The sequence below is a fragment of the Ochotona curzoniae genome, unplaced genomic scaffold, assembly GCF_017591425.1.
Source record: "Ochotona curzoniae isolate NIBS_2020 unplaced genomic scaffold, NIBS_Ocur_1.0 contig_430, whole genome shotgun sequence".
Taxonomy (NCBI): domain Eukaryota; kingdom Metazoa; phylum Chordata; class Mammalia; order Lagomorpha; family Ochotonidae; genus Ochotona; species Ochotona curzoniae.
In genome coordinates, this window is record NW_024466219.1 from 16,301,373 (window position 1) to 16,324,700 (window position 23,328).

At 53.5% G+C, this 23,328-nt stretch overlaps 1 protein-coding gene across 1 annotated transcript in view; it reads left to right on the top strand.

Moving 5' to 3' along the window:
* The window catches only part of MAPKAPK2 (MAPK activated protein kinase 2), a 40,906-nt gene extending 19,289 nt beyond the window's left edge, over window positions 1-21,617 (top strand). Inside the window, exons 2-10 of the mRNA XM_040985571.1 lie at window positions 15,384-15,523; window positions 15,645-15,709; window positions 15,870-15,949; window positions 16,371-16,497; window positions 17,645-17,720; window positions 18,756-18,880; window positions 19,446-19,531; window positions 19,640-19,720; window positions 20,080-21,617. Coding sequence (XP_040841505.1) covers window positions 15,384-15,523; window positions 15,645-15,709; window positions 15,870-15,949; window positions 16,371-16,497; window positions 17,645-17,720; window positions 18,756-18,880; window positions 19,446-19,531; window positions 19,640-19,720; window positions 20,080-20,223 — 924 coding nt within the window. The 3' untranslated portion in view covers window positions 20,224-21,617. The remainder of the gene's footprint in view (window positions 1-15,383; window positions 15,524-15,644; window positions 15,710-15,869; window positions 15,950-16,370; window positions 16,498-17,644; window positions 17,721-18,755; window positions 18,881-19,445; window positions 19,532-19,639; window positions 19,721-20,079) is intronic.
* The last annotated feature ends 1,711 nt before the right edge of the window (window positions 21,618-23,328 follow it).

A 23,328-nucleotide genomic window follows, 5' to 3' on the forward strand; every position in this document is an offset into this window, starting at 1 on the left:
TGAGCCCTTATTTCTTTGCATTTTCTTTCTGTTGTGGGGGGTGGTGTGTGGACCCATGGGGCTGCCCAGGAAGGTGCAAGTGCTGCAGGTTTTTTTGCCCACAGGAGGGTGGGCCTTACCCACCCCTTGAGGCGGAGGGGGTGCATGACAAGTCATCTTGGCTTGAATTTAAGGAGAATTTGGATTTATTAAATGGACTTACACCCAGGTAGGTGGAATTTTAAAACTGGTGCCTCCTGGCTGGGCTGGTGTTCAGGCCGGAGGTGACTGCCTGGGAGTGATGGCTCCCCTGGGTGACGCTCAGGAATGCCAGGGAGACTTCCCTTGGCAGAAGCCCAGGCCTCTGGCATTCCCGGAGACACTGGCGTGGCTCTGCCAGGAGGCGGTAGCCCTTTCTGGGGAAGCAGGTGGTTCTGGGGGGTGGGCATCAGTCACTCCTGGGGTCCGGAGCCCTATGTGATTCATTCAGGGCCAGGACTTCCTATCTCTGAGTCATTTATTTTTTTCAACTAGGCGGGATGGCTGTCCTCCACAGGAAGGAGGGTGGGGTATCCACAGCCCTGGCTCCACCCAGCCACAGCACAGAGGCGTGGGGTGTCTCGCACAGGGACAGGGAGGGGTAGGGGCTGATTCTGTTCATCAGATCCCCCTACACCTCACAGGGTGTTGAGTGGGCCAGGCTTTGCTGGTTGAAACAGGCTTAGCTGCTTTGTCCACTAGGACTGTGTTTGGAGGTCCTTGGGCTCCAGCATCTCTGGAAAGCCTAATAGCCTCAAACCCCGCAGACTAGCTGTAGCTCCCTGGAGGGGCCCCTTGCACTGTGGGGAGTGGGGACTCCCTGAGCTTGGTGCTAGGAGAGAACAGAAAAGGCTGGGAGAGGGAGCGGCTGAGTGGGCCTACCTGCCCGGCATGCTGGTCATCAAGCCTGGTAATCAGGAAATGCTTGCTGACCTCTGCGGATAGGGGTCCTTTGCTTCCTCGGGGCCTCTACCTGTGCTCTACCCAGGCTCTGCAGCTGTGCTGTGGTCCTTCGTTCCCTGACACAGCTGGACCTAGATGAGGTGTCCTGCTGTCCTTATATGATGGGAGACCCCAGATTCACCCCCAGGGCTGGGCCTGGCTGCTTCCAGAGGAGTGGGTCTTGTCCACTCCAGCACCTCCCTCCATGGAGAGTTGTGAGAAGTGGGTCCTGCTGCAGGCAGCTTTTGGTTTGTGAGGGAATGGCTTCCAGCCTGGAAGCAGTCGCCCCTCCTCTGAAAGGCCTGGAGGACCAGACTCCCTGGTCGCCCTGGAAACCAGGATGGCTGAGGCATGGCGGGATGGGCTTCCTTACTGATCTGTGTCCTTGAGCACCCCTACTGGGGTGGGGAAGAGGAATACAGAGGAGGGGCCTCTGCTTTCCTGTCTGCTCATCTCATCCATGAGGTGGGTAGTGCACACAGAGGTAAGGGAGCCTGGCTCTGAGCACACCTTGAGACTGTTCAGACAGCTTCCCTGGGCCTGTAACTGCACCCCCCTGCAGGCTGGAAAAGTGTGCAGAGCACGGCAGCTGTCACTGTGGGGAGCATGCCAGGATCCTGGGATCCCCTCCTTGCACACTGATTCCTTCCAGTGAGGCCCTGCCGGCACTGCCTTGACTCTGACCACACAGTCATACAGTGATGGAACCAGACCCGCGGGAACCAGCTTATGACAGCAGGGTCTGGGCACCAGCCTCACATGTGCTCCCTTGGCTGAGGCCTGGTTCCCAGGTTAGCCTGGCCTTTTGCAATCCTGCCCTTGACAGCCCTCTTCTTCCCCTTGCGCTGTCCTCCCCTGACCTCCTGCAATCTCTGCTTTCCCCTGCACTGCCCCCTGCTGGCTGTCACATGCCTCTCCCCACAGCTGTTTACTACAGAGCCTGTCAGGTGGGCAGCCAGCTTCAGAGAGAATTGTGCAGTAAACACACGCATGCCCAGCCACTGAGATTCTGCGTCACCTTTGACTGCATTTGCTGTTATGTTTCGTGCATGGCCATGTCTCTTTCAGGCTCCCTGTGTTTGCTGGTCCATCACACTTTGGGGGTGCCTTTCATAGTAAGCATATGCCTACCTTACATAGATGTTAGGGGTCAATGTTGGTTCATGCACCTGTTTCACAGATCAGGTGAAAAACACACATATTCAGGTGTCATTTGGTGAGTTTTGATTCATACTTCCATCTGTGCAGCCCAACCCTCCATCAATATCTAGAACAGAAAGTATTACCACTCTGGGAAGTTCTCTCGCCCTCCTTCCTGGTCACCCCCACACTAACCCTTCAGAGTCATCAGCATTTATGGCTGTTCCTCAGGAGTGAGTTAGCCTCTTCGGAAGCCTCAGCCACAAACAGGATCATCAGTGTGGGTCCTGTGTGGGGTCCAGTCACCTGGGGGCTTGCTAGTTTAAAATTTAAAAAATTTTTTTTGGAAAGATTTATTTTTATTGGAAAGGCAGATTTGCAGAGAAAAGGAGAGACAGAAAGATCTTCCATCGGCTGGTTCACTCCCCAAACGATCTCAACAGCAAGAGCTGAGGTGATCTGAAGCCAGGAGTCAGGAGCTTCTTCTGGGACTCCCATGCAGGTGCAGGGTTCCAAGGCTTTGGGCTGTCATCTTGTGCTTTCCCAGGTTACAAGCAGGGAGCAGGATGGGAAATGGAGCAGCTGGGACACAAACTGGAGCCTATGTAGGGTCCTGGCTCTTGGAGGTAGAGGATTAGCCAGTTGATCTATTGCGCTAGACCTCATCCCCCTCTTTTTTAAGTTATAAGATTTATTTATGTATTGAAGGGCAGAGTGACTGAAGTGGGAGGGACACAGGAAGAATGATCCACTTTGCATGCACTGGGATGGCTAGGCAGGCTGAAACCATGAGCCGTGAATAGCATGCTCATCTCCCTTTTGGATGGGACTGCAGCACTTGGTCATCGCTGCTGCTTTTACAGGTGCATTAGCAGGGAGCTGGATCTGAAGTGGAGGAGCCAGGTTCCAAACTGGAGCTCTGATTTAGGATAATAGCCACTATTCCTTTCTTGTTAGGCCCAGTGATAGGTACTCCACTGTCGATGTGATCTAATTTGCTGCTTCTTTCTCCTGCTGATGGACAGTTTGGGGCTATGATGGATGAGTAGACCTATTATGGACATTGTCCTGTGCATCTTTGTGAACAAGGCATCTTCCTTTCTCTTGGCAAATGCCTAGGAGCGGGTTGCTGGGTCCCAGCTTCTGTTCCCACCCAACTCGCTGTGCTGGCCTTTCCTCCTGCTCTGTAATGGTTAGTGGTCCTTCCCTGGTGTCCTGATCTGCTGGGGAGCCCATGGGCTCTCCCTGCCTCACCCTCCAGGGGGGCGCTCACTCCCTTCCAAGGCTGCTGCTGTTGTGCAGTAGCTCCCTGGGGAACCCGCACAGGCAAACTCCAGCTCCTGCTGGGTGACAGCCCCTGGAACGTCCAGGGCCTGTTGTCGCAGGTGCTGCTTCAGGGCACCTCACTGTCAGCCTCCCAGTTCCTGACCTGCCCCGTGGTCTCCGTTTCTCGGTCTGTTACATGCTCGTGATCCACCTCTGGGGGTTTAACTTTCTGTTTGGAATGTGTTTTGTCCATAACTGAGCCTGTGTTCTAGATGTGGCCTAGATGGGGGTTCCAGAATGGAGTGTGGTTGGCTCTGGATCCCTGTCTTGTTCTAAATATTTATTTATTTAATCTTTCATCTTCCTTTTTACTCTCCAAGTGCTTTTAACAGCCAGAACTGTGCCAGGAACTTAATCCATGTCTCTTACCTGAGGGGAAGGGATGCAGATATTGAAGCCATCACCTGCTGTCTGCCAGGGGCATTAGCAGGAAGGAAAGCCGGACTCCAATCTGGGCACTGTGATGTCAGATGCAGGTGGTCCAAGCAGCAGTTTTTTTTTTTTTTTAAAGATTGTTAGTTTATTTTAAAGACAGAGTAACAGAGAAGGGTGGGGAGACGGACAAAGAGACTTGTTACCCAGTTCATTCCGTTAGGTGGCCACCCCTGCCACCTGCTAGATTTGCCGGCTACAACTATCCATCCTCTTTCCAAGTGTGGCAAAGAGTCCCCTTGGATATTGTCAGATGTTCCTGGCCAAGTAATTACCCTCGTTGAGAGCTGTTTCTAAGGGATAGAACATAGTTATTGAGAAAGCACTGAAATAATGCAGCTGTCTGGAAGTGTGTTCACTGCTAACTTAGCTCAGCTTTCCTACTTCTAATATGCATGGATTTTCACTTATCATGGATTAAATAATCCCATGCCCCTGACAACATGGTTCAATTTCAGTCACCATGGTGCATTAACTCATGACTAATTGCACAGAATACAGATTAGAAGGTTAGCTTGTCAGTCTACAAAGCACTGTGTTCGTGACAGGTGCTCATTGTGGGAACTGATCAGTCGTGATGGGTTACTGCCATTCAGCTCACTTACAGACAGAAAAGCAGTTGTGTTGGGAAACTTGCATGGCATTTCCAAAATGGACCGTTGATAGAAGGAGTTGGCTAATCAGGATGAAACTCCAGCAGAGAACTATGTTGGTGTTAGTGTTAGTGCTGAAAGTGGAGTTTGGCTTCATCCTCACCAGAGTGACCAGCTGACCGACTACAGGGATGTTAGCCCTGCCACTTCCGAGGCTGTGTGCAGCAGGGACTCGGCCACAGCAGCATGTGGACATCAGTGCAGAAGTGGTTTTGACCAAGAGGATGACCGGGTCTCAGAGGAAGTGACACTGGGAAAAAAGTCATGTTTGAGGTCCTTAAAGATGTTTCACACTTTGTAAGTGCAGAGGTATAAAATGTAGGAAGTGGATTCAGAGAGGAGTGCGGTCTTCGTGAGGGTTCAGAGCTGTGCGCTTTGTGGTGTGCGTTAAACAACAGGAAGACAAGCCTCCTTCATGCTCCTCTGGATTGGCTTTCCAAGGAGACAGAACACTTATTCTCAACATCTCTGTGTTAAATTGCCTTGTGCCAAATCAACATTAGTTTTACTGTTTTTTCATTTCCTTATTATAACTTGATAGTATGTTTTAAAAAAATGTTCTGACAGTTTTAAAGGCCCTGGAAGGAGCATATTGATCAGGATTGCACTGCATGGTTTCCAGGGTTCCATGTGATTGTACAAAGCAAAGGTTGTCTGCTTTTACAACACTCCGGCAAATACACAGCCACCCCCGCACAGTGCTTGCTAAACTCTGTCTGCTTTGCTGCTTACAAACACTTTATGAAAACAGATCAGGCTGTAGTTATCAAACTGCAGCTTGCTTTCTTTTGTGGGAGAATATCTGAAGAACTTTGATTTTAGCATTCTACATCTGCCTCCTTTTTTTTTTAAGTTTTATTTATTTTTATTGCAAAGACAGATATACAGAGAGGAGGTGAGACAGAGAAGATCTTTCATCTGCTGGCAAAATCCCCAAATGGCCGCAATGACTGGAGCTGAACCGATCCGAAGCCAGGAGCCAAGAGATTCTTCTGGGTCTCCCACATGGGTGCAGGGTCCCAAGACTTTGGGCCATCCTTGACTGCTTTCCCAGGCCACAAGCAGGGAGCTGGGTGGGAAGTGGAGCGTCCGGGATTAGAACCAGCACCCATATGGGAGGCCAGTGCTTACAAGGCGAGGAATTTAGCCTCTAGGTTACCGTGCCAGGCCCCATCTACCTCATTCTTTCGGACAGTTGCACATTATTCTATAAAGTTTGAAATATGTCATGATGAAAGGAGCACCTTAGAAACTCTGAGTAGCTCCATTTAACAGATGGGGAAAATGGAGATTGAGGAAGTGAAACAAATGATTAAGGCCAGGCAGGTGGTGAGCCTAAAACTGGCATTAGAGCCTGGAATAATCTAATTTCGGTGCCTTTGCTTTTAGCCACAGTAATCATTTCTTCTCTTTCTTTTTCTTAGAAGCAGCTTTTAAGAATAAAACCACATAACAAAAAAATTGATTGAATTAAGCACAATTCTAAGTGCAGTTATATTATTATTAAATATTTATTTTCATTGGAAGGGCAGATTTATGAAGAGAAGGACAGATAGAGAGAAAGATCTTCCATCAGCTGGTTTACTCCGCAAATGGCCACAATGACTTGTGCTGAGCCAATCTGCAGCCAGAGCCAGGAGCTTCTTCTGGGTTTTCCACATGAGTGCAAGGTCCCAAAGGCCGTCCTCCACTGTTTTTACAAGCAGGGAGCTGGATAGGAAGTGGAGCAGCCAGGACACAAACTGGTGCCCATTTGCGATTCCAGTTCAGTTAATCAATTGAGCCATTGCACTGTGCTCTACATTATTATTATTAACCAAACAACAATCTTATTAGACAGGGTCTGTTACTATCTCTGTGTTAACAAGGGACACTGGAGGTGCATGATGGTGAGGAAGAGTGTCCCGGATACTGAGACACTGGGCCACCTGGCTCTTGGCTTCAGGCCACAAGGCACTTCAGTGCCTTGGCTCTCACTCCTGCCCTGTGCTTCTGCCTTGAGATAAGGTCTCAGCCTGTGCTACTGTGGATGATTGAACTTTAATGTAACACATTTTCTGGCTCACTTTGGCTCATGTTTTCTTCTCTCAGTCTTTTAAAGATCTAGTATTTAACACCGACTGTCCTATTTTTTCTGGTCATTTTAAGGTTGATAAGCTCGCTGTTGATCATGTCTTTCACCTGTTTAATGGGAAAGTGCCAAACATTGCTAAGAACAGCATCCCTTGGTTTGTCACTAGAGGTGTTCTTTTTGGGGTGGGCCAACTGCAGTTGTTTTTGAGTGTTTCCTTTTTTCCTTTTTCAAAAATTTATTTATTTTTATTGGAAAGGCAGATTTACAGAGAGAAGGAAGGACAGAGAGAAAGATTTTTCCATCCACTGGTTCACTCCCAAAATGGCCACAGTGGCCAGAGCTGAGCCCAACTGAAGCCAGAAACCAGGAGATTCTTCTGGGTCTCCTATGCAGGTTCAGGGTCCCAGGGAACCCTTGGGCCATTCTCGACTGCTTTCCTAAGCCACCTGCAGAGAACTGAATGGGAAGTGCAGTAGCTAGGACACAAACTGGTGTCCATATGGGATACCGATGTTGCCAGGTGGAGGATTAGTTTAGCCAACATGCCAGCCCTAATGTGTGTTTGCCAAGTGCCATGGATTGGCCAGGTTTGGGTGTGTGGTATTTGGTGGGAGGAGGATCCAACTTGTAAGTAGCCATGATGTTGGAGTTTATGAAAGTTTTAGGGGAGAGTTTTAGAGGTTTCCTGAAAAAGTCAGGGAACCTCACAGAGGAATCACACTGTCCTATCTCCGGTTCCCACACAAAGATGTGAGGTCATGAAGGGCCTGCCTGGTGGAGGTCGTGGAGTTGACTGTAGCTTAAGTATCTGAAAGACATTTGGAGAGTAGAGATAATGTGATAAGGGATAGGAAAGACCATGTTTTGGAAATAAGAAAAAAAATTCTATAATACTTTTCACTTGTTTGAGAGGGAGAGAAAGGAGTACCCACTCCCAAATACCCACTACTTGGGACCTGAGCCAGGAGCCAGGAGTCAGGAACACAACCCAGATCTTCCAGACAGGTGGCAGGAACCTGATGACTGCATCAGTCACGGCTGCCTCCAGAATCTGCATCATGTTGGTGAGACGTTGTCGTCGGGAGCCAGGGCTAGCAATTGGATCCAGGCACTCCTCAGACTCAGGAGTCTGAACTGCTAGACTTCAACTCCGCGGTGGAGATGTTTCAGGGAGAAACTGTCATGCTTAGATGGATTTTCTGGAAGGTGGCCCAAGACATGTTGGGATGGAACGTCTCTCCCATCTAGAAACCTTCTAGTAGCACGGCAGTGGTTGCTGTGGCCCATCAAGAGGCAGGAGGCCAGAAAATGGAAGATTGATTTGGGAGTTCTCTTTGGAGGCAAAATTGGATTGGTTTTGCTAGTTGATGGTTCCAGAGAGACACAGAGACAGGGAGGGGGAGAGAGGGAGAGAGCAAGAGAGAGGCTTCAAGGTTTCTATTTGGAGGCTTGGTTACTTGGTGATGTCACTGCCTTTTTCTGAGATTCAGGAGTGAGTTACAGGGGCCAGTGGGTTCAGTTGGGTGCTATTTCAGCAGCCTGTCCTAGCTTTATTGTTGGTCATTTATGAGAACTGCAAATATTATCCAAAAGCTTTGGCATTGTGCCTCCCTCTTTCCTTGGCAGGAGATTTTGTCCGGATGGCTTTTTTTTTTTTTTTTTTAAAAGATGAATTTATTTGAAAGAATGACAGAGGGAGAGAAGCAGAGAGAGATATCTTCTGTTGGCTGATTTGCTGGTTCACTCCACCCATGGCAGAAGCCTGACCTAGAAGTCCATCTGGGTCTTTTGTACTAGTGGCACTCAGCCCATCCTTCACTGCCTTCCTGTGCATATCAGCAGGAAGTTGGATTTGAAGTGGAGCAGTCAGGACTTGACCCTGAACTGGTGCTCTAGTATGGGATGGAGGAGTCCCCTTCCCACCAGAGAGAGAGAGAGAGAGAGAGAGAGAGAGAGAGAGAGAGAGAGACAAGAGACAGACATTCCTTCCATCTACTGGTTCACTCCTCAAATGCTGCAACAGCTGGCCAGGCCGGAGCCAGGAGCTTCATCTGGGTCTCCAACGTAGGTGGCAGAGGCCCAGGCACTTGAGCTATCATCTGCTGCTTTTCCTAGGCTGATTAGCAGGGAACTGGCCTGGAAGTAGAGCAGGTGGCTTTGCTGAGCCCTGTTTTTAAACAGAATTTACTAGCTTTTCCTTCCTGGTCAGAATTTGGAGTATGAGTTCCCTTCCTGTGTCTTCAGCTGTGTGAGAGTAATGTCTTGAATCAAAGAACACGTACTGTACCAGGCACCCACCCAGCTCTTAGCCCCAGGTGCTGTGTCTGTCGGAGGCCTTTCCTGTTTGTGTTGGGGGCCTGAGCTCTTTCTGGTCCTGGACCATTTTTGCTGATGGTGTTGCAAAAGGCTGTTCCTACCTTTCCCTTTAGCTCCAGGTGCTGTGTCTGTCGGAGGTCTTTCCTGTTTGTGTTGGGGGCCTGAGCTCTGTCTTATCCTGGGCCATTTTTGTTGATGGTATTGGAAAAAGTGGCTCCCATCTTTCCCTGACCACAGAGTCTCCTGTGGGTTACAAGCACAGTGGTTGCTGCTGGGTTCTTTTCACCCTCCCTCTGCAGCTGTTCTCAGGCAGGTGGACTCAAGCACAGGGTGGGAGTGGGGCGCATGGACGTGCACACTACCCCTGGTCTGCAGGTTCCTTCTTTGTCTCTGTGCCCTCAGCCAGCTCCCTCCCCCGCACAGATGCGTTGTTTGGATGTCCGTGTGCTGTATCTTGTCCCACTAAACCAGGATGATGGAGATGAGATTGCATTTATCCGTTCAAATTAAAATTTGTTTTGGCAGCTGTTTGGGGTCACCTTGAGGGAGATGGCGTAGGCTAGGAGCAGTGTTCCTGACCCCCTTCCTTCCGAGTCACTCTTGATTTATCAATATTTGGTGTTTTTGTTTTTAAGAACTATATCAGATACTACAGGGATTGTGGTATTTTTCCTCTGGCTGCTTGAATTCTAGCGTCAAGTCACCATGGAGAGCATAGTGTGATTTCCTTCCACCTGTGTCTACCTCATCTCCCAGGGAAGATGCAAGCCACTGGCACTGAGACCCGGTCTGTCTCAGGGAAGTTGGTTGGACTGTTCTGTACTAGGCTGGGTGCTGGGCCTGATATGGGAGCGGGGTTGGAGGCAGAAGGCACTGGGGAGGGACCAGTTCAACTCTGGATTTACTTGTTAGAGCTGCTTTATAGTGGGGAGGAGAGCCTAGCAGTTGGGGTCTGCCTTGGGTCTGAATGTTGACTTGGGCTTTGGTTGCCACACCTGAACAGTACTGTCAGCAGTTGGCCCTCCTGTAGGGCTGTGAAGGAGACCTGGAAGAGCAGTATGTTCTGGATATAATATGTACCCGGCACATGTTGGGCACTGATAGGTGAGAATTTCTCCTTTTTTGAAGACATGATTATCTGTGGGAAGAAACAGACACCTGTGTCCCCAGATTTCACGTTTCCTACTGAAGACTCCTGAGTGGTTAGCATCCTGGCTATGTGTGCAGGGTCATCTGATAGCCATCATCTGATAGGCGTTACAGATTCTCACTTTGGGAAAAAGTAGTGCTTCCTGTCGTTGAGGATTTTAGTCATTGCTAGCTAACTGCTGGGTAAGTTTGCTCTGAAAGCTACTTTCTGTTGGATTAGTGTCTTAACATCACATGCTGACCTTGGAGGGTTTGCCCCTCACAACTCCCCACAGCCTGTTTCTGGCTGCTGGGGTCCGTGCCCTGCTCCCTGCCTGGCCCTGGGAAGGGAGCTGTCAGAGCAGCAAGAGGAGGGTTCAGACCCTGGTTCAGCCATAGACAGTGGGGATGGGGTTGTGGCGAGAAGACTTGCTCAGCACTCAGCCTTCTCAGTGATAGAATCTCCGGCGTCCTGCCAAGGTGGGCGGGAGGAGGTAGGGGAGCTGATCTTCTGAGGTTGTCAGTAACCAGAGGCTCCTCGGTCTGGACTTGCTACAACCACCACTGCGCTCCCCAGCCCCTGCCTTAGGGGCTGCTGTGTCCCTTGCCTGGTGGTCCCCGAGTTCAGGAGAAGGCTTGTGTAATAGCACAGACCAAGTGCTGACCCCTGCCGCGTGGCTGAACCAGGCATTGGCATCATTCCTGACATCCAGTCAGCGATCAGTATGTCTTGGGAGGCCGCATCTTCCTTCCTTTATTACATGCACACCCCTGCCACCAGCTGACTGCTTTGAGGGGAGGTGGGGAAGGGGAGTTCAGGGATGTCATGACACGGCCCTATTCCTCCCCCTGTCCTGATCTCCCAGCCTGGACTTGGATCTATTAATAACCACTGAAGCAAAGCAGGTGTGATCAACATTCCAGCTGCTCACCCAGTGGGACGAACACATGGAGAGCAGGGAGCAGAGTAGCAACAGCAGGCACCCTTCTTAGTCATGCACACCGTGCGCTTGCCTTCGCTCTTCTGACAGCAACCCCAAGTGGTAAGGACTTAAGGGAACAAGAGGAGGGGACCTGAGGCTTTCTTGGGCTTGTGGTTGGGGTGCTGCTTGGATTGTTCCTTTGCAGTCATGTCCTCTGCCAGCCTGTGGGTGATGAGAGCTGCACGCTCTGGGTTCGCGCTGTCCTCGTCTGTGACTCGGCCAGCCTGAGCTGTGTTTAAGGACTCAGCATGCCCAGGTGCTGGCACGGTGAAAAGCTGCTGAGCACACCTGGGCGGGGAGTCTTCTCCTTTCTTGGTTCTGGCAGGGACAAGGAGGCTTAGAGCTGTGTGTTTGAGCAGCTCCCATGTCTCTCGCTGCCATCAATTTGAGGCCACTCCCCTCCCGAGGCAGTGGGATGTGTGGCCATGTCCCTGGCACCTGCCACCCTTAGCAGGGGGTGGGGGCCCTGCTGATTGCACAGTGAGCCTTCCTGTGGTGCAGGAGTTGCCGAGCTAAGCTATGGGGGATGAGGCAGCACCTGGAACAGGCTCTGTCTTACATGGGCTGTCACTGTCATCCCGCCCAGCCGTTCCTGTGGCTTGTGAGCGGCAAGACCTTTCCTTCCTTCGATCTTGGGCTGTCAGAGCTCTAGTCCTGGGCCTGTGGGTTTCTGCTGCCCCTGGCCAGCTCAGAGACTTTTCCCATGTGACTCCCCAGGCCTCTGGGAGAACCTGCTGCCCTGCCTCTCTGCTCGTGGCTCCTGACAGGTCCCTGGCTGTGTGCCCTGCTTAATCCTGTCCTCCAGATTAGCACATTCCAGTCTTCCTCACCAGAGCCTGTGACTCTTCTTGGCTCGAGCACCTGCCAGCTTGCCCTGCCCGACCAGTGAGAAGGTTTTGCTTTCATTACTTGGTTGATTTTTATTCCTGAGACATATGTGTCTGGATGCACGTCACTCACCAGTAGGCATGATTCTTACTCTTCCCAGTTAACTCTGTTGCTGAGGGGCTAGACCTGCATACAGTCCCTGTTAGGTGTGAGAAGGCTTAGGTCTCCAGCCCTGGGTGGTGCCCTTTGGTACATCGATCAGACAGTGGCTCATGAAGTCAAACCCAGCAGTAGAGACACGTGGACCATTTTCTGCACAGGCTTCCTGGTGCCAGCAGGGGTGGGATCTCAAAGCCCAAGCCCTCGTGCCTGTCTATCTCTCAGGGACAGTTGGCTCCTGTGTGGATGTGTAGTGGGGTCCCAGGCCTGCTGACTGCAGACTTCCCCTGGGCTTAACGCTACACACTCTAGCCCATCCAAGGCATACGGTCATCTTTGCAGTGTGTGCCCTGGGGTCCTGGAGGGCTTGCACTTAGAGTTGGTCCTTGGCATACTCTCACATGACGGTGCCCCAAGGCTGCAGATGGACACCTGGTAACACTGTCCTGTGGTGGCTGTGCTGCTCACACAGTGCTCTCCTGGGCAGTTCTCTCACTCTTGCGTAGGGCGTGGTGTGGGCTCAGACGGACCTGCTGTGTTCCTCTCTGGGCCTCTGTCGCTGTGTACCAGTAGGGGGTGATAGCACTCCTTCCACAGCTGCTCTGAAAGCTGGCTCCTGGGCCCCTTAAGCCCTTTCAGCCTGGCATCTCCCTGGACTACCTGCATTTTCTGGGTTTGCCTCCCTTCCCATTGGCCTGTATGCTTTTATATCAGGATTCCAGTGAACACAGTGTGTGTCCTATAGCAGGAGCTCAGTAGATGTTTGCTGAATTGAGTTATGTAAAATGAAGCTGCCCAGAGCCTCTCCTGTTCTCTCAGAGCATGGAAAAGTAAATGTTCGTTACCCTGGTCTGGACTAATAAAGGAAGTTGGAAGTGCCTGGAAGGGTGGCTGTGGTGGCAGAGCTTGGAGTGCTGATTTGTGTCCCAGCTCTAATACTTCCTAGCTGGCTCCCTGCTAATGTGCCCGGGAAGGCGGAAGGTGCTGGTCCAAGTGCTTGGGCTCCTGCCACCCACGTAGTGAGACTGTGATGGAATACCTGGCTCCTGGCCTTAGCATAGCCAGCCTAGACTGCTGCAGGCATTTGGAGAGTGAATCGGCTGATGGAAAATTTTTCTGTCTCCATGCTTTTAAATAAATCAGTAAGAGAGTGCAGCTTTAGCCGCCCTCCTGTTTCGGGGAGCGTGCTCCTGCAAAGTCAGTTGGTGAGCATCAGCTCACAGGCTCTAAAGCAGTGGCATGGTGGGAAGGCGTAGGCTTCAGAGTCTACCAGGCCTTCTTCTTTCTTCCTGGAAATAGATCCTTGGGTGTGTGGAATCCCCGAGACTCAGGCTCCTTAACCTGTCAACCAGCAGATGTGTGATGAGAAAAGACCCCGTGTGTCATGGGCCATTATGTAAAGGCAGGCCAGCTTCCCTTCACTGCCTTCTGTACCCCAGCACCCTCCTGGCCACCATCTGACCAGGCTCACTGCATATCCCGCATGTCCCAGTAGGTCTCTTAGACGCCCCTGCTGCCCCAGCCCCGCTCCACTCCATCTCTGTGCTTGAGTCTGCTACGTCATCTGCCGGGATGCCTTCCCACTGTCCTTTGCCTTCCTACTGCCTGCTGCTTTCCCACGTACCTGTCCGTTTCCTTCCCACATACCTGTCTGTTTCTTTCTCGACCCCTGAAATCAAGGTGTAACTGTGCCTGCCAGTCTGGGGTCCTGAAAGGCTGGCCAGTGTGGGAGCTGTTGTCCTGGTTATTTTGGTACCTGTGCCTTGCATGTAGCAGGCACTCCGTGATGCAAACAGCAGTATCTGTTGTTGAGCAGGAGACACTCTGTGAGGAGCTTTGCAGAAATATTTAACACGAAAGACCTGTGTCGCAGAAGCTGTTATCCCAGCCATACAAAAAAGGTCGGTGTTGGGGCACAGTGGGTTAGGCTGCACTTAGGATGCCTATGTCCTCATTCGGAATGCCTGATTCGAATCCTGGCTGGTTTGCATTTGTGGTCCAGTTTCCTGCCAATGTCCCAGGGAGGCAGCACAGAATGGCCTAAGTGCTTGCACTTTGTTACCCACATGGGAGACCCCGATGGAGTTCCTGACTCCTGGCTTCAGCCTGACTGTTGTAGTCATTTGGGAAGTGAACCAGTAGATGCTTCTTCCCCCCTCTCTCACTATACCTTACAAATAAAATAAACCACACATACACACACACAGAGTGTATCAGGAGCTTTGGACTGTAGGCAGTGAGAACTTTGCACAAAGTAGTGTGGGAACAAAGCAGGGTTCGTGCTCTTCCCAGGAGGTGCCATAAGCATGTTTGGGGGTGTCAACCAGCATCTAGATGGAAGTCAGACCTGGCCACCCTCCGCAGGGCACTGAGTTAGCCTTGATTAGCCACTCTAGTGGGCCAGGGCGATTGCCATGGTCCCAGCTGCCACACGCAGGGGACATGATGTTGTTTCTTTCTAAGACTGCTCTGTGGACATCCTGCTAAGTTCTTGGTTGGTTTGGTCTTAGGCCTGTTCCCAAGCCACTCCCAAGCAAAGGAACTGGGATCAATGAAGCTGTCATGGACAAGGCAAGATTGAGCCCCTTGAGGGTCCAGACACCTGATTCGGGGGAGAAGGCAGATTCAAGTTGTGTAACTTGTTCAGGTCGCAAGGCATAACTGTTTGTGCTGGCCAGCGTATGGCCAAGAGGTTGGGATCTGAGAGCTCCTGCATTCTCTGTTCTGGCTGCTGTCCCAGCTTCCTGCCTAGCAGGCTTTGAGAGGCAGCAGGTGATGACTGAAGCACTTGGGCTCCTGCTTACCCATGCGGATGCCTGGGCTAAGTTCCCAGCTCCTCTTGACTGCAGCCTTGGCTGACGTAGGCAGAGGCGAACTGGTGGTTAGGAGCTGGTTACCTCTCAAAATAAGACACCTGGTTGACCGTGCGCCCCCTGCTGGTTGGATGGAGTTGACACAATGGTGGAAAGAGCTTGGCTCTTCATGGCACCTGTGGGATTTGAGTGATCTGGTAGTACGTTTTGCTACTGATCCTGGAGTCACCCCTCACTTGAGGCCCCTTTCTATTATTGTGTTGTTTGTTCTCCCTTCTGTCTCTTCAATGCCTGTCTTCTAGTACCTATCCTCCATCTGCCTTCTGGAATAGACTTCCTGTCCTTGGCTAAAGAGAGGGCCAGCAGGTGGCCTGGTCTCAGCGCTGCATTCAGTGGAGCTGGCAAGGTCCCCTGAGAGCTCTTGGAGGTAGAGCAGATGAACAGACCTGGCAGCTGCAAAGGCCTCCCGGCCGCAGCAGGAGGAGCTGGGACAGTGCTGAGGGAGCCTGACGTGGGGGCAGTGCAGCGTCCCCCCTGGAGATGGTGCCCTCACTTTGGGCTTGTCTTGCAGATGCTCCAGGACTGCCCCAAGGCCCGCAGGGAAGTGGAGCTGCACTGGCGGGCCTCGCAGTGCCCACACATCGTGCGCATTGTGGATGTCTACGAGAATCTGTATGCCGGGAGGAAGTGCCTGCTGATTGTCATGGAGTGGTAAGTGGCTGCTGTGCTGTGCCTGGCCCAGCCTGGCATCGCACCCCGCTCAGGGGACAGCCCAGTCAGTGGAAAGTGGTGGGGGGTGCGTCCTCCAGACCTTTCCTTGGTTTTGTCTCAGTTTGGATGGTGGAGAGCTCTTCAGCCGAATCCAGGACCGGGGAGACCAGGCATTCACGGAAAGAGGTACAAAGGATGCATGTGGGACAAGGTGGGGAAGGGGCCTGCTCCTGTGGCAGATGGGACCAGAACGGCTAGTGGTTGCTTTGTTTCTGGAGTGCCGGGTGCACAGGAGCAAAGTGAGGCTATCTCTATGCCTTTCCTGCCCTCCCTCCACCCCCAACAGAAGCCTCAGAAATCATGAAGAGCATCGGCGAAGCCATCCAGTATTTGCACTCAATCAACATTGCCCATCGGGATGTCAAGGTACTGGTTCATGTGGGTGCTGTGGGGCTGTAGGCTGGGAGCTGGCGGCCTGAGACCCTGTGTCTGGGGGCTTTGTGGTCCTGAGGGCAGCGTGGGGCTGTGTGTCGCTCCCTACCCATGCAACTTCTGCATCAACAGGGAAGACCTCTCTGGGCAGTGTGCTCAGCCTGTGCCAACCACTTATGTCCTAGGGCACCTGCTGCACCTGTCACTGGCACTCGGTGTTAACTCTTGTCTCCCGGCATTCCAGGAGCTCTGGGAAAGTGGGGACCTGCTCACAGCGAGCCCATGGTGCCTTGACTGGGCAGTTCCTGGGCTGAGGGTTGGGAGGGCAAGGCCACCCTTCCCCGCCCCCCCCAGGATTTCTGATTACCCTGTCTCAGCTGCAGCAGGGCTGTCATTTGTCTGTCTCTTCCCGTAGCCCGAGAATCTCTTGTACACCTCCAAAAGGCCTAATGCCATCCTGAAACTCACTGACTTTGGCTTTGCCAAGGAAACCACGAGCCACAACTCCCTGACCACCCCTTGCTATACACCCTACTACGTGGGTAAGTAAAGTGGAAACTGGAGACCCTGTTTTTCACCTGGCCCCTCCTTCTGGGATCCTCCCGTGTAGGTCACAGAGGATGCCACGAACTGGCAGGATGGATCCTCAGGGCTCTCTGGCACTGGTGCTAGCCTCCAAGCTGCCAATGAACTAGGAGTCTTGGGGCTGAGAGGCCCCAGGTGCTGGGCGGGGTGTCCCTCCAACCCTGATAAGCTGCCATTCCTGTCTGATTTCCAGTGGAGAGCAGGACCTAGGTTTGGTGTGGCTCCTCGGCTGACTGACACAAAAGCGTCTCTGGCAATTGAAGCATTTATTCATTTTAAGAACCTAGGGTCAGCACTGTGGTGCAGTGGGTCAAACCCCTACTTACAACACCAGCATCTTTCATCAGAGTGTTGGTTCAGGTTCCTACTAAACACCTGGGAAGGAGTAGAAGATGGCCCAAGGAGTGAGACCCCCACCACGCATGTGGGAGAGACCCAGGTAGAGTCCCTGGCTGCTGGCTCCTGACCTTGACCTGGACTAGCCCCAGCTGTTGCAGCAGTTTGGGGAATGAACTGGGAAGATGGAAGATCTCTCACAAAATGAATGAATGAATCAATTAATCTTTAAAGATGTGTTTTTAAAGATTTTAAAATTTTTATTGGAAAGTCAGATTTACAGAAAGGATAAATCTACAAAAGAAAAATCTTTTGTCTGCTGATTCACTCCCCAAGTAGCCGCAATGGCTGGAGCTGAGCCAATCTGAAACCAGGAGCCAGGAGCTCTTTTGGGTCTCCCACGCAGGGTGCAAGATCCCAAGGTTTTGGGCCGTCCTCGACTGCTTTCCCAGGTCACAAGCAAGGAGCTGGTAGAAGTAGAGCAGTCAGGACATAAACTGACGCTGATAGGGGATCCTGACACGTGCAAGGCTAGGACTTTAGCCACTTGGCTACCACGCCAGACCCTCCATTAAGCTTTTTTAAAGTCTCTGGCTGCAGAGCTGAGCTGCTTGCTGAGGAGGGTCTTCTGCTCCTTCCACTGCCATCCCCCTCCCCCAGCTGCCTTCCCATCTGGAAGGCTAGGGAGTGGGAGAGGTGGTGGCATCATTCACAGGAGGGGTTGCCAGGGCACTGCCAGGCCCACTCAGCTTGACCTTTAATTTGCAGCCCCTGAGGTACTGGGTCCGGAGAAGTACGACAAGTCCTGTGACATGTGGTCCCTCGGTGTCATCATGTACATACTGTGAGTGTGCAGGGACACCCACGTGCTGGGCTGTGAGTGTGTGGGGGTGGGATACCCACGTGCTGGGCTGTGAGTGTGTGGGGGTGGGATACCCACGTGCTGGGCTGTGAGTGTGTGGGGGTGGGATACCCACGTGCTGGGCTGTGAGTGTGTGGGGGTGGGATGCCCACGGGCTGGGCTGTGAGTGTGTGTGGGTGGGATACCCATGTGCTGGGCTGTGAGTGTGTGGGGGTGGGATGCCCACGGGCTGGGCTGTGAGTGTGTGGGGGTGGGATGCCCACGGGCTGGGCTGTGAGTGTGTGGGGGTGGGATACCCACGGGCTGGGCTGTGAGTGTGTGGGGGTGGGATGCCCACGGGCTGGGCTGTGAGTGTGTGGGGGTGGGATACCCACGGGCTGGGCTGTGAGTGTGTGGGGGTGGGATGCCCACGGGCTGGGCTGTGAGTGTGTGGGGGTGGGATACCCACGTGCTGGGCTGTGAGTGTGTGGGGGTGGGATGCCCACGGGCTGGGCTGTGAGTGTGTGGGGGTGGGATACCCACAGGCTGGGCTGTGAGTGTGTGGGGGTGGGATACCCACGTGCTGGGCTGTGAGTGTGTGGGGGTGGGATGCCCACGTGCTGGGCTGTGAGTGTGTGGGGGTGGGATGCCCACGGGCTGGGCTGTGAGTGTGTGAGGGTGGCATACCCACGGGCTGTGAGTGTGTGAGGGTGGGATACCCATGGGCTGTGAGTGTGCAGGGATACCCACGGGCTGGGCCGAAGTGTGCGGGGGTACTGGGCTACATGAGGGTTATATGGGGTGGTCCTGCAGGTGTCCAGGACAGGATATAGATATCAGCACTTTCTTTTTGGACAGATTTTCTGTTTCCTTAGTGCCCTGTGGAGTCTGAAGGTGGAGGGCTGGGTGTGGCTTCGCGATTGAGTGGGGCAGTGTGTGGTCTAGACCCTGGGATATCGGGGCCCTGTCCCTACTTCCTCAGAGTGCCGTGTCATTGAGCCGCTGCCTTAGCCCTCTTTTCCTGTTTGCTCGACACAGGCTGTGTGGGTACCCCCCCTTCTACTCCAACCATGGCCTCGCCATATCTCCTGGCATGAAGACGCGCATCCGGATGGGCCAGTATGAATTTCCCAACCCAGAGTGGTCGGAAGTGTCTGAGGAAGGTAAGAGCCCAGCCTTTCAGGACCAGGGAAGTATGTGTGTGCACACTCATGAATGTGAGTGTGCAAGTGCGTGTACAGTATGTCCTGTGAAGGTATGTGTAAATGTGAGTGCATGCACGTGAGTGTAGAAGTGTGCATGTGTGGGTATGCTTGCATCTGTGTGCACAGTGTGTACACGTGTAGGCATGTGTGTACACTTGGGTATGTGTATATGTACATGAATGTATTTGTGCGTATGCGTGGGTATGTTTGTGCAGTGTGTACACATGTAGGCATGTGTGTGCGCCTGGTATCTGTGTGCATATGTGTGTACATGTGGGTATATTTGTATCTGTGTATACTGTGTATAGGTATGTGTGTACTTGTTGTGTGTGTCTCATGTGGGAAGTGTTAGTGGGTCTGCTCTCACCTACTCCATGTGTAGGACCTAAGACAGGTGCAGGCCACAGGGACATGGGGGCTGGTGCAGTGGTCCTAGGGTCCTTGTCTCCGTGCAGCCCCTTTGGCCCCGGTTTCCCCAGAGAGCATCCCCTGAGCTGTCCCCTGCCCTGCTCACCCCCCACAGTGAAGATGCTTATCCGAAACCTGCTAAAAACGGAGCCCACTCAGCGAATGACCATCACGGAATTCATGAACCACCCCTGGATCATGGTGAGCTGGCTGGGGGGCTGGGCTCCAGGGGCTCGGCCCTCACACCGGCTCTCTGCCAGAACCCTGCGCACGCTAGGCTTTCACTCACCGCTCTGCTCTTCCTCTCAGCAATCAACCAAGGTCCCTCAGACCCCTCTGCACACCAGCCGGGTCCTAAAGGAGGACAAGGAGCGGTGGGAAGACGTCAAGGTGAGGGCCGTGCTGGTGTGCAGTGCCCTGGCCTTGGGTATCTGTCACAATGGGAGCGGTGGCTCTGAGCTGCTGCCCTGGCTGGGCTCACTGGTCCTGTTTCCTGTCTGCCTCCCTGGGGCTCAGCAGGAGTTGGGGGACACTTGCTGCAGGCCCAGGTCTTCTGAGTCCTGGCCCACGCTCTCGGTGCCTTCTTGCTGGTCTCGGAAGGCCCTTGGAAGCACCAGGGAGCTCTCTGCCAGCAGGTGCCTGCCTGTCTCCCTCCCCCCGCCCCCCAGCCCACTCTCTCTCTTGCCTTCACCTCTCTCTCTCTGGACCCTTCTTCACACTACACTCCTGTCACTTGCACCCAACCCCAGGAGGAGATGACCAGTGCCTTGGCCACGATGCGCGTCGACTACGAGCAGATCAAGATCAAGAAGATCGAGGATGCTTCCAACCCTCTGCTGCTGAAGAGGAGGAAGAAGGCGCGGGCCCTGGAAGCTGCAGCCCTGGCTCACTGAGGGGCACCCCCCCATTGGAGGACAAGCAATAATGCCCACCAGATGTATTTTTTAAATGAAGAGATGCAGGCCGTCCTCTCTGCCAGCGCCTCCTCCCGGCTGTGGGAGCCTGGGAGTGTAACGCCACTGTGGCCAGCTGAGTTCTGCCTTTGGCTGCGGCCACCCCAGGGAGCGGGGAGCTGGGGGCTGCCACGGGAAGGGAGCAAGAGGCTCTCGGCCACGCTCCTGCTGCAGTTTTACCCAAGATTTGATGTAGAGTTTTTATCAAATTTCTTTTATCGTGCTTTCCCTTCCGCCGCCTCCCCACCAGACCCCTTCCTCTTGGATCCTGCGAAGGTTTGGGGTTTGTTCAAGGGTTATTTGTGGAGCTGTTACAGGGAGGGGCCTGGTGATGCCCCACCTGCCCCCTCCCCCCTTTTCCCCACTGCAGCCTGACGTCCTGCCGGCTCAGGTGTCCCAGAAGCTCAAGGCCATCCATGGGGGAGCTTGGAGGCCTTGGGTGTCAGCAGTGCAGCGGGCATGTGGGAGAGTGAGCGAGTGTGTATGTTTGTGTGTGCCTGTGTAAGCATGCTATGCACATGTGTGTGCCCGTGCGTGCGTGTGTGTGTGCCCACATCTGTGCCTGGGACCGTGCACTTGTAGAACCAGGGCCCTACAATGGCTCAGCAGCCCTCCCTCTTGGGGCCCACCCTGCTCACACTGAGCCTGCCAAAGTGCCTGGGAGGCCTGTGCAGACAGAGCCAGGTCAGCCAGGTCCTGGCTGTCAGAGAGGACTGACTCGGGCACTGGCACAGTTGTCAGGAAGACTGGACCCCCCCACCCCAACCTCTCTTCCTCCTCAGTGCTGTCTTCCCTCTTGCCCCCGACCCCAATCTGCTCAGCAGCCTCTTTACTGTCCCTTCTTGCCTTCAGTTGCCCATCCTTGGTTTTCTGAAAATTTTAGATACTCTGCCAGCTCCTGTCGGTGCGCGTGGCTGAGCCGTGTCCTGTGGCTCACCTCAGCTAGGGGGTGTCAGCCCTAGTCAGACCCCATGGGCCTCCCTCAAATTTCCATTGTGTGGCCTGGGGGGGCAGCGTTCTTCGCACCAAAGATGTTCCGACTCTGCCTCCTGGTCCTTACTTAGCCCTCCTACCCAACCCCCCCGCCACCTCAACAACTCTGCTTCCTGTGTCCAGGCCCTCCCCCAGGGTTGCCAAGGGTGGCACAGGCAGCCACGCCCGGTCCCTGCCTGGAGAGGGGCAGCAGGTGTGCTTCACCGGCCCCTCCCTCAGGGCAGGTGGAGGGGGCACCGGCTGTGCCTCCCTCATCTCAGACGGTGTGTCCAGCACTCAGACTGTTGTAAACTTTTGTTTTGTATGAGCAAAATTGTCTTTACTAAACTGATTGAATAGTTGAAAGCTTCTCTGTCTTCCTTCCTGGGCCCTAGGGCCCTGGCCCCTCTCTTCTGTGTGTGCCGGGCGAGGGCAGAGCCATGGGCTGCAGAGAGGGCCTGAGGGCCTCTGCCAAGGGTAGGAGTGAGGCGCAAGGACTTGGGGAGCCAGTTCTGTCAAGAACTGGACTGAGAACCAGGCTGCTTTTCGGCGTGTGATTGCTTGACCCATATAGTCAAGTGCTACTGTCAGCCTGGGAAAGCTGGCTGGTGGGGTGGGTAGGGCTGAGAGCAGCTGGTAAGCCTGGTGGGAAGGGATCAGGGGAGCAGGTTGGTGTAGTACCTGAAAGTTCCAGCAGGGGGTGATAGGGCCCGCTCAAACTAAAGCACCTCCGGGCTGGAAGAGACCTCAGTGGATGCAGACAAAGTGGGCACCAGGGTGGAGGAGGGCTGTTGGCAATCACTTGATGATGAGTTGACTGGGTCTCTGCTGGTTAGGGAGAAGGGCTGGCACGTTCTAGATCATGATAACTGCGTTTTCTTCTGTGATTCTGACAGGCAAAGCAAGAGGGTGCCTGTCCCCATGTAATGGGCGAGGCCTGGGGTGTCCTCCTACCACTATCTGCCTGCCCGGGTAAAGGCTTGCTTGTTTGTGCTCCCTGTTGCCACAGCTGTCACTGTGCCAGTGCCCAGTGTGTGGGAGCAGAGGCCTGTGGCCCGGCCTTAAGGACTCTGAGTGGGTACCTAGGCTCAGCACTGAGTAGCAGCAGTAGTGCAGGGTTTCTGCCTTTAGAGGATCATGTCTGGGCTCATGAGGGAGTTGAAAGTGTGGAGATCTTTCCAGGGAAGGGAATTGGTCAAGGCAGTGGCTACCCTGATGCAGGGGCTCAGCACGGGGCACGCACATCCCCAGCTCTGGGCTTCAGCTGTTGGAGGGGCTTCTCCTATGGCCACAGCTCCCACTCAGCTGGAAAGAAACTCCTCTCTCTTTTAAAGAAAGCCAGAGAGAGGAGAGGCACACAGAAAGAAGATCTATCCTGTGGCTCACTCTCCAAATGGCTGCAACAGCCAGGGCTGGGCCGGGCCTAAGCCTGGAGCCCGGAACTCTACCCATGTCTCCCACATGGGTGGCTGGCACCCAGAGCTTTGGGGCGTCTCCACCCAGAGCTTTGGGGCAGAGAACTGGACTGGAAGCAGAGGAGTCAGGCCTGGAACCTGGCACCCCAATATTGATGCAGGCACCTCAAGCCAGGGGATAGGTGTGAGGGCAGAGCCTGAGCTGATGGGAAGACAATGCCTGTCCTGGATTCTCTTTGTGAAGATAGAGGAGCTGAGATTTGGCCAACCAGGGAATCCAGGGAGATCTTGCCAGCTGTAAACCATGCCTCCTGTCCTGTGTGCAGAGCCCGGCTTGCTGTGAGGTCATACCCTCAGCTCTGGGAGTGAGGCGGCACAGATTCCTTGGGTCCAGTGTTATGCTGCAGCAGCCACTGCGGTCTCGCTGTCCCTATGCCCCACCACAAATGCCTGTGTTTGGCCTCCTTGCCTGTCTGGGTTAGACCTGCAGGTGGCAGTGAGGGGCCAGCATGGGACTGGCTCTTAGAGGAGATGCCAAGAAGGACCATTGTGTCTTCACTCCCTGAGTCTAGCCGGCATTAGCCACCCCCTGCCAGATGCCCTGGCAGGAGGGCAGTGGAAACTTGTGTCCCTCCAGGCAGCCTGTGGCCTGCCAGGA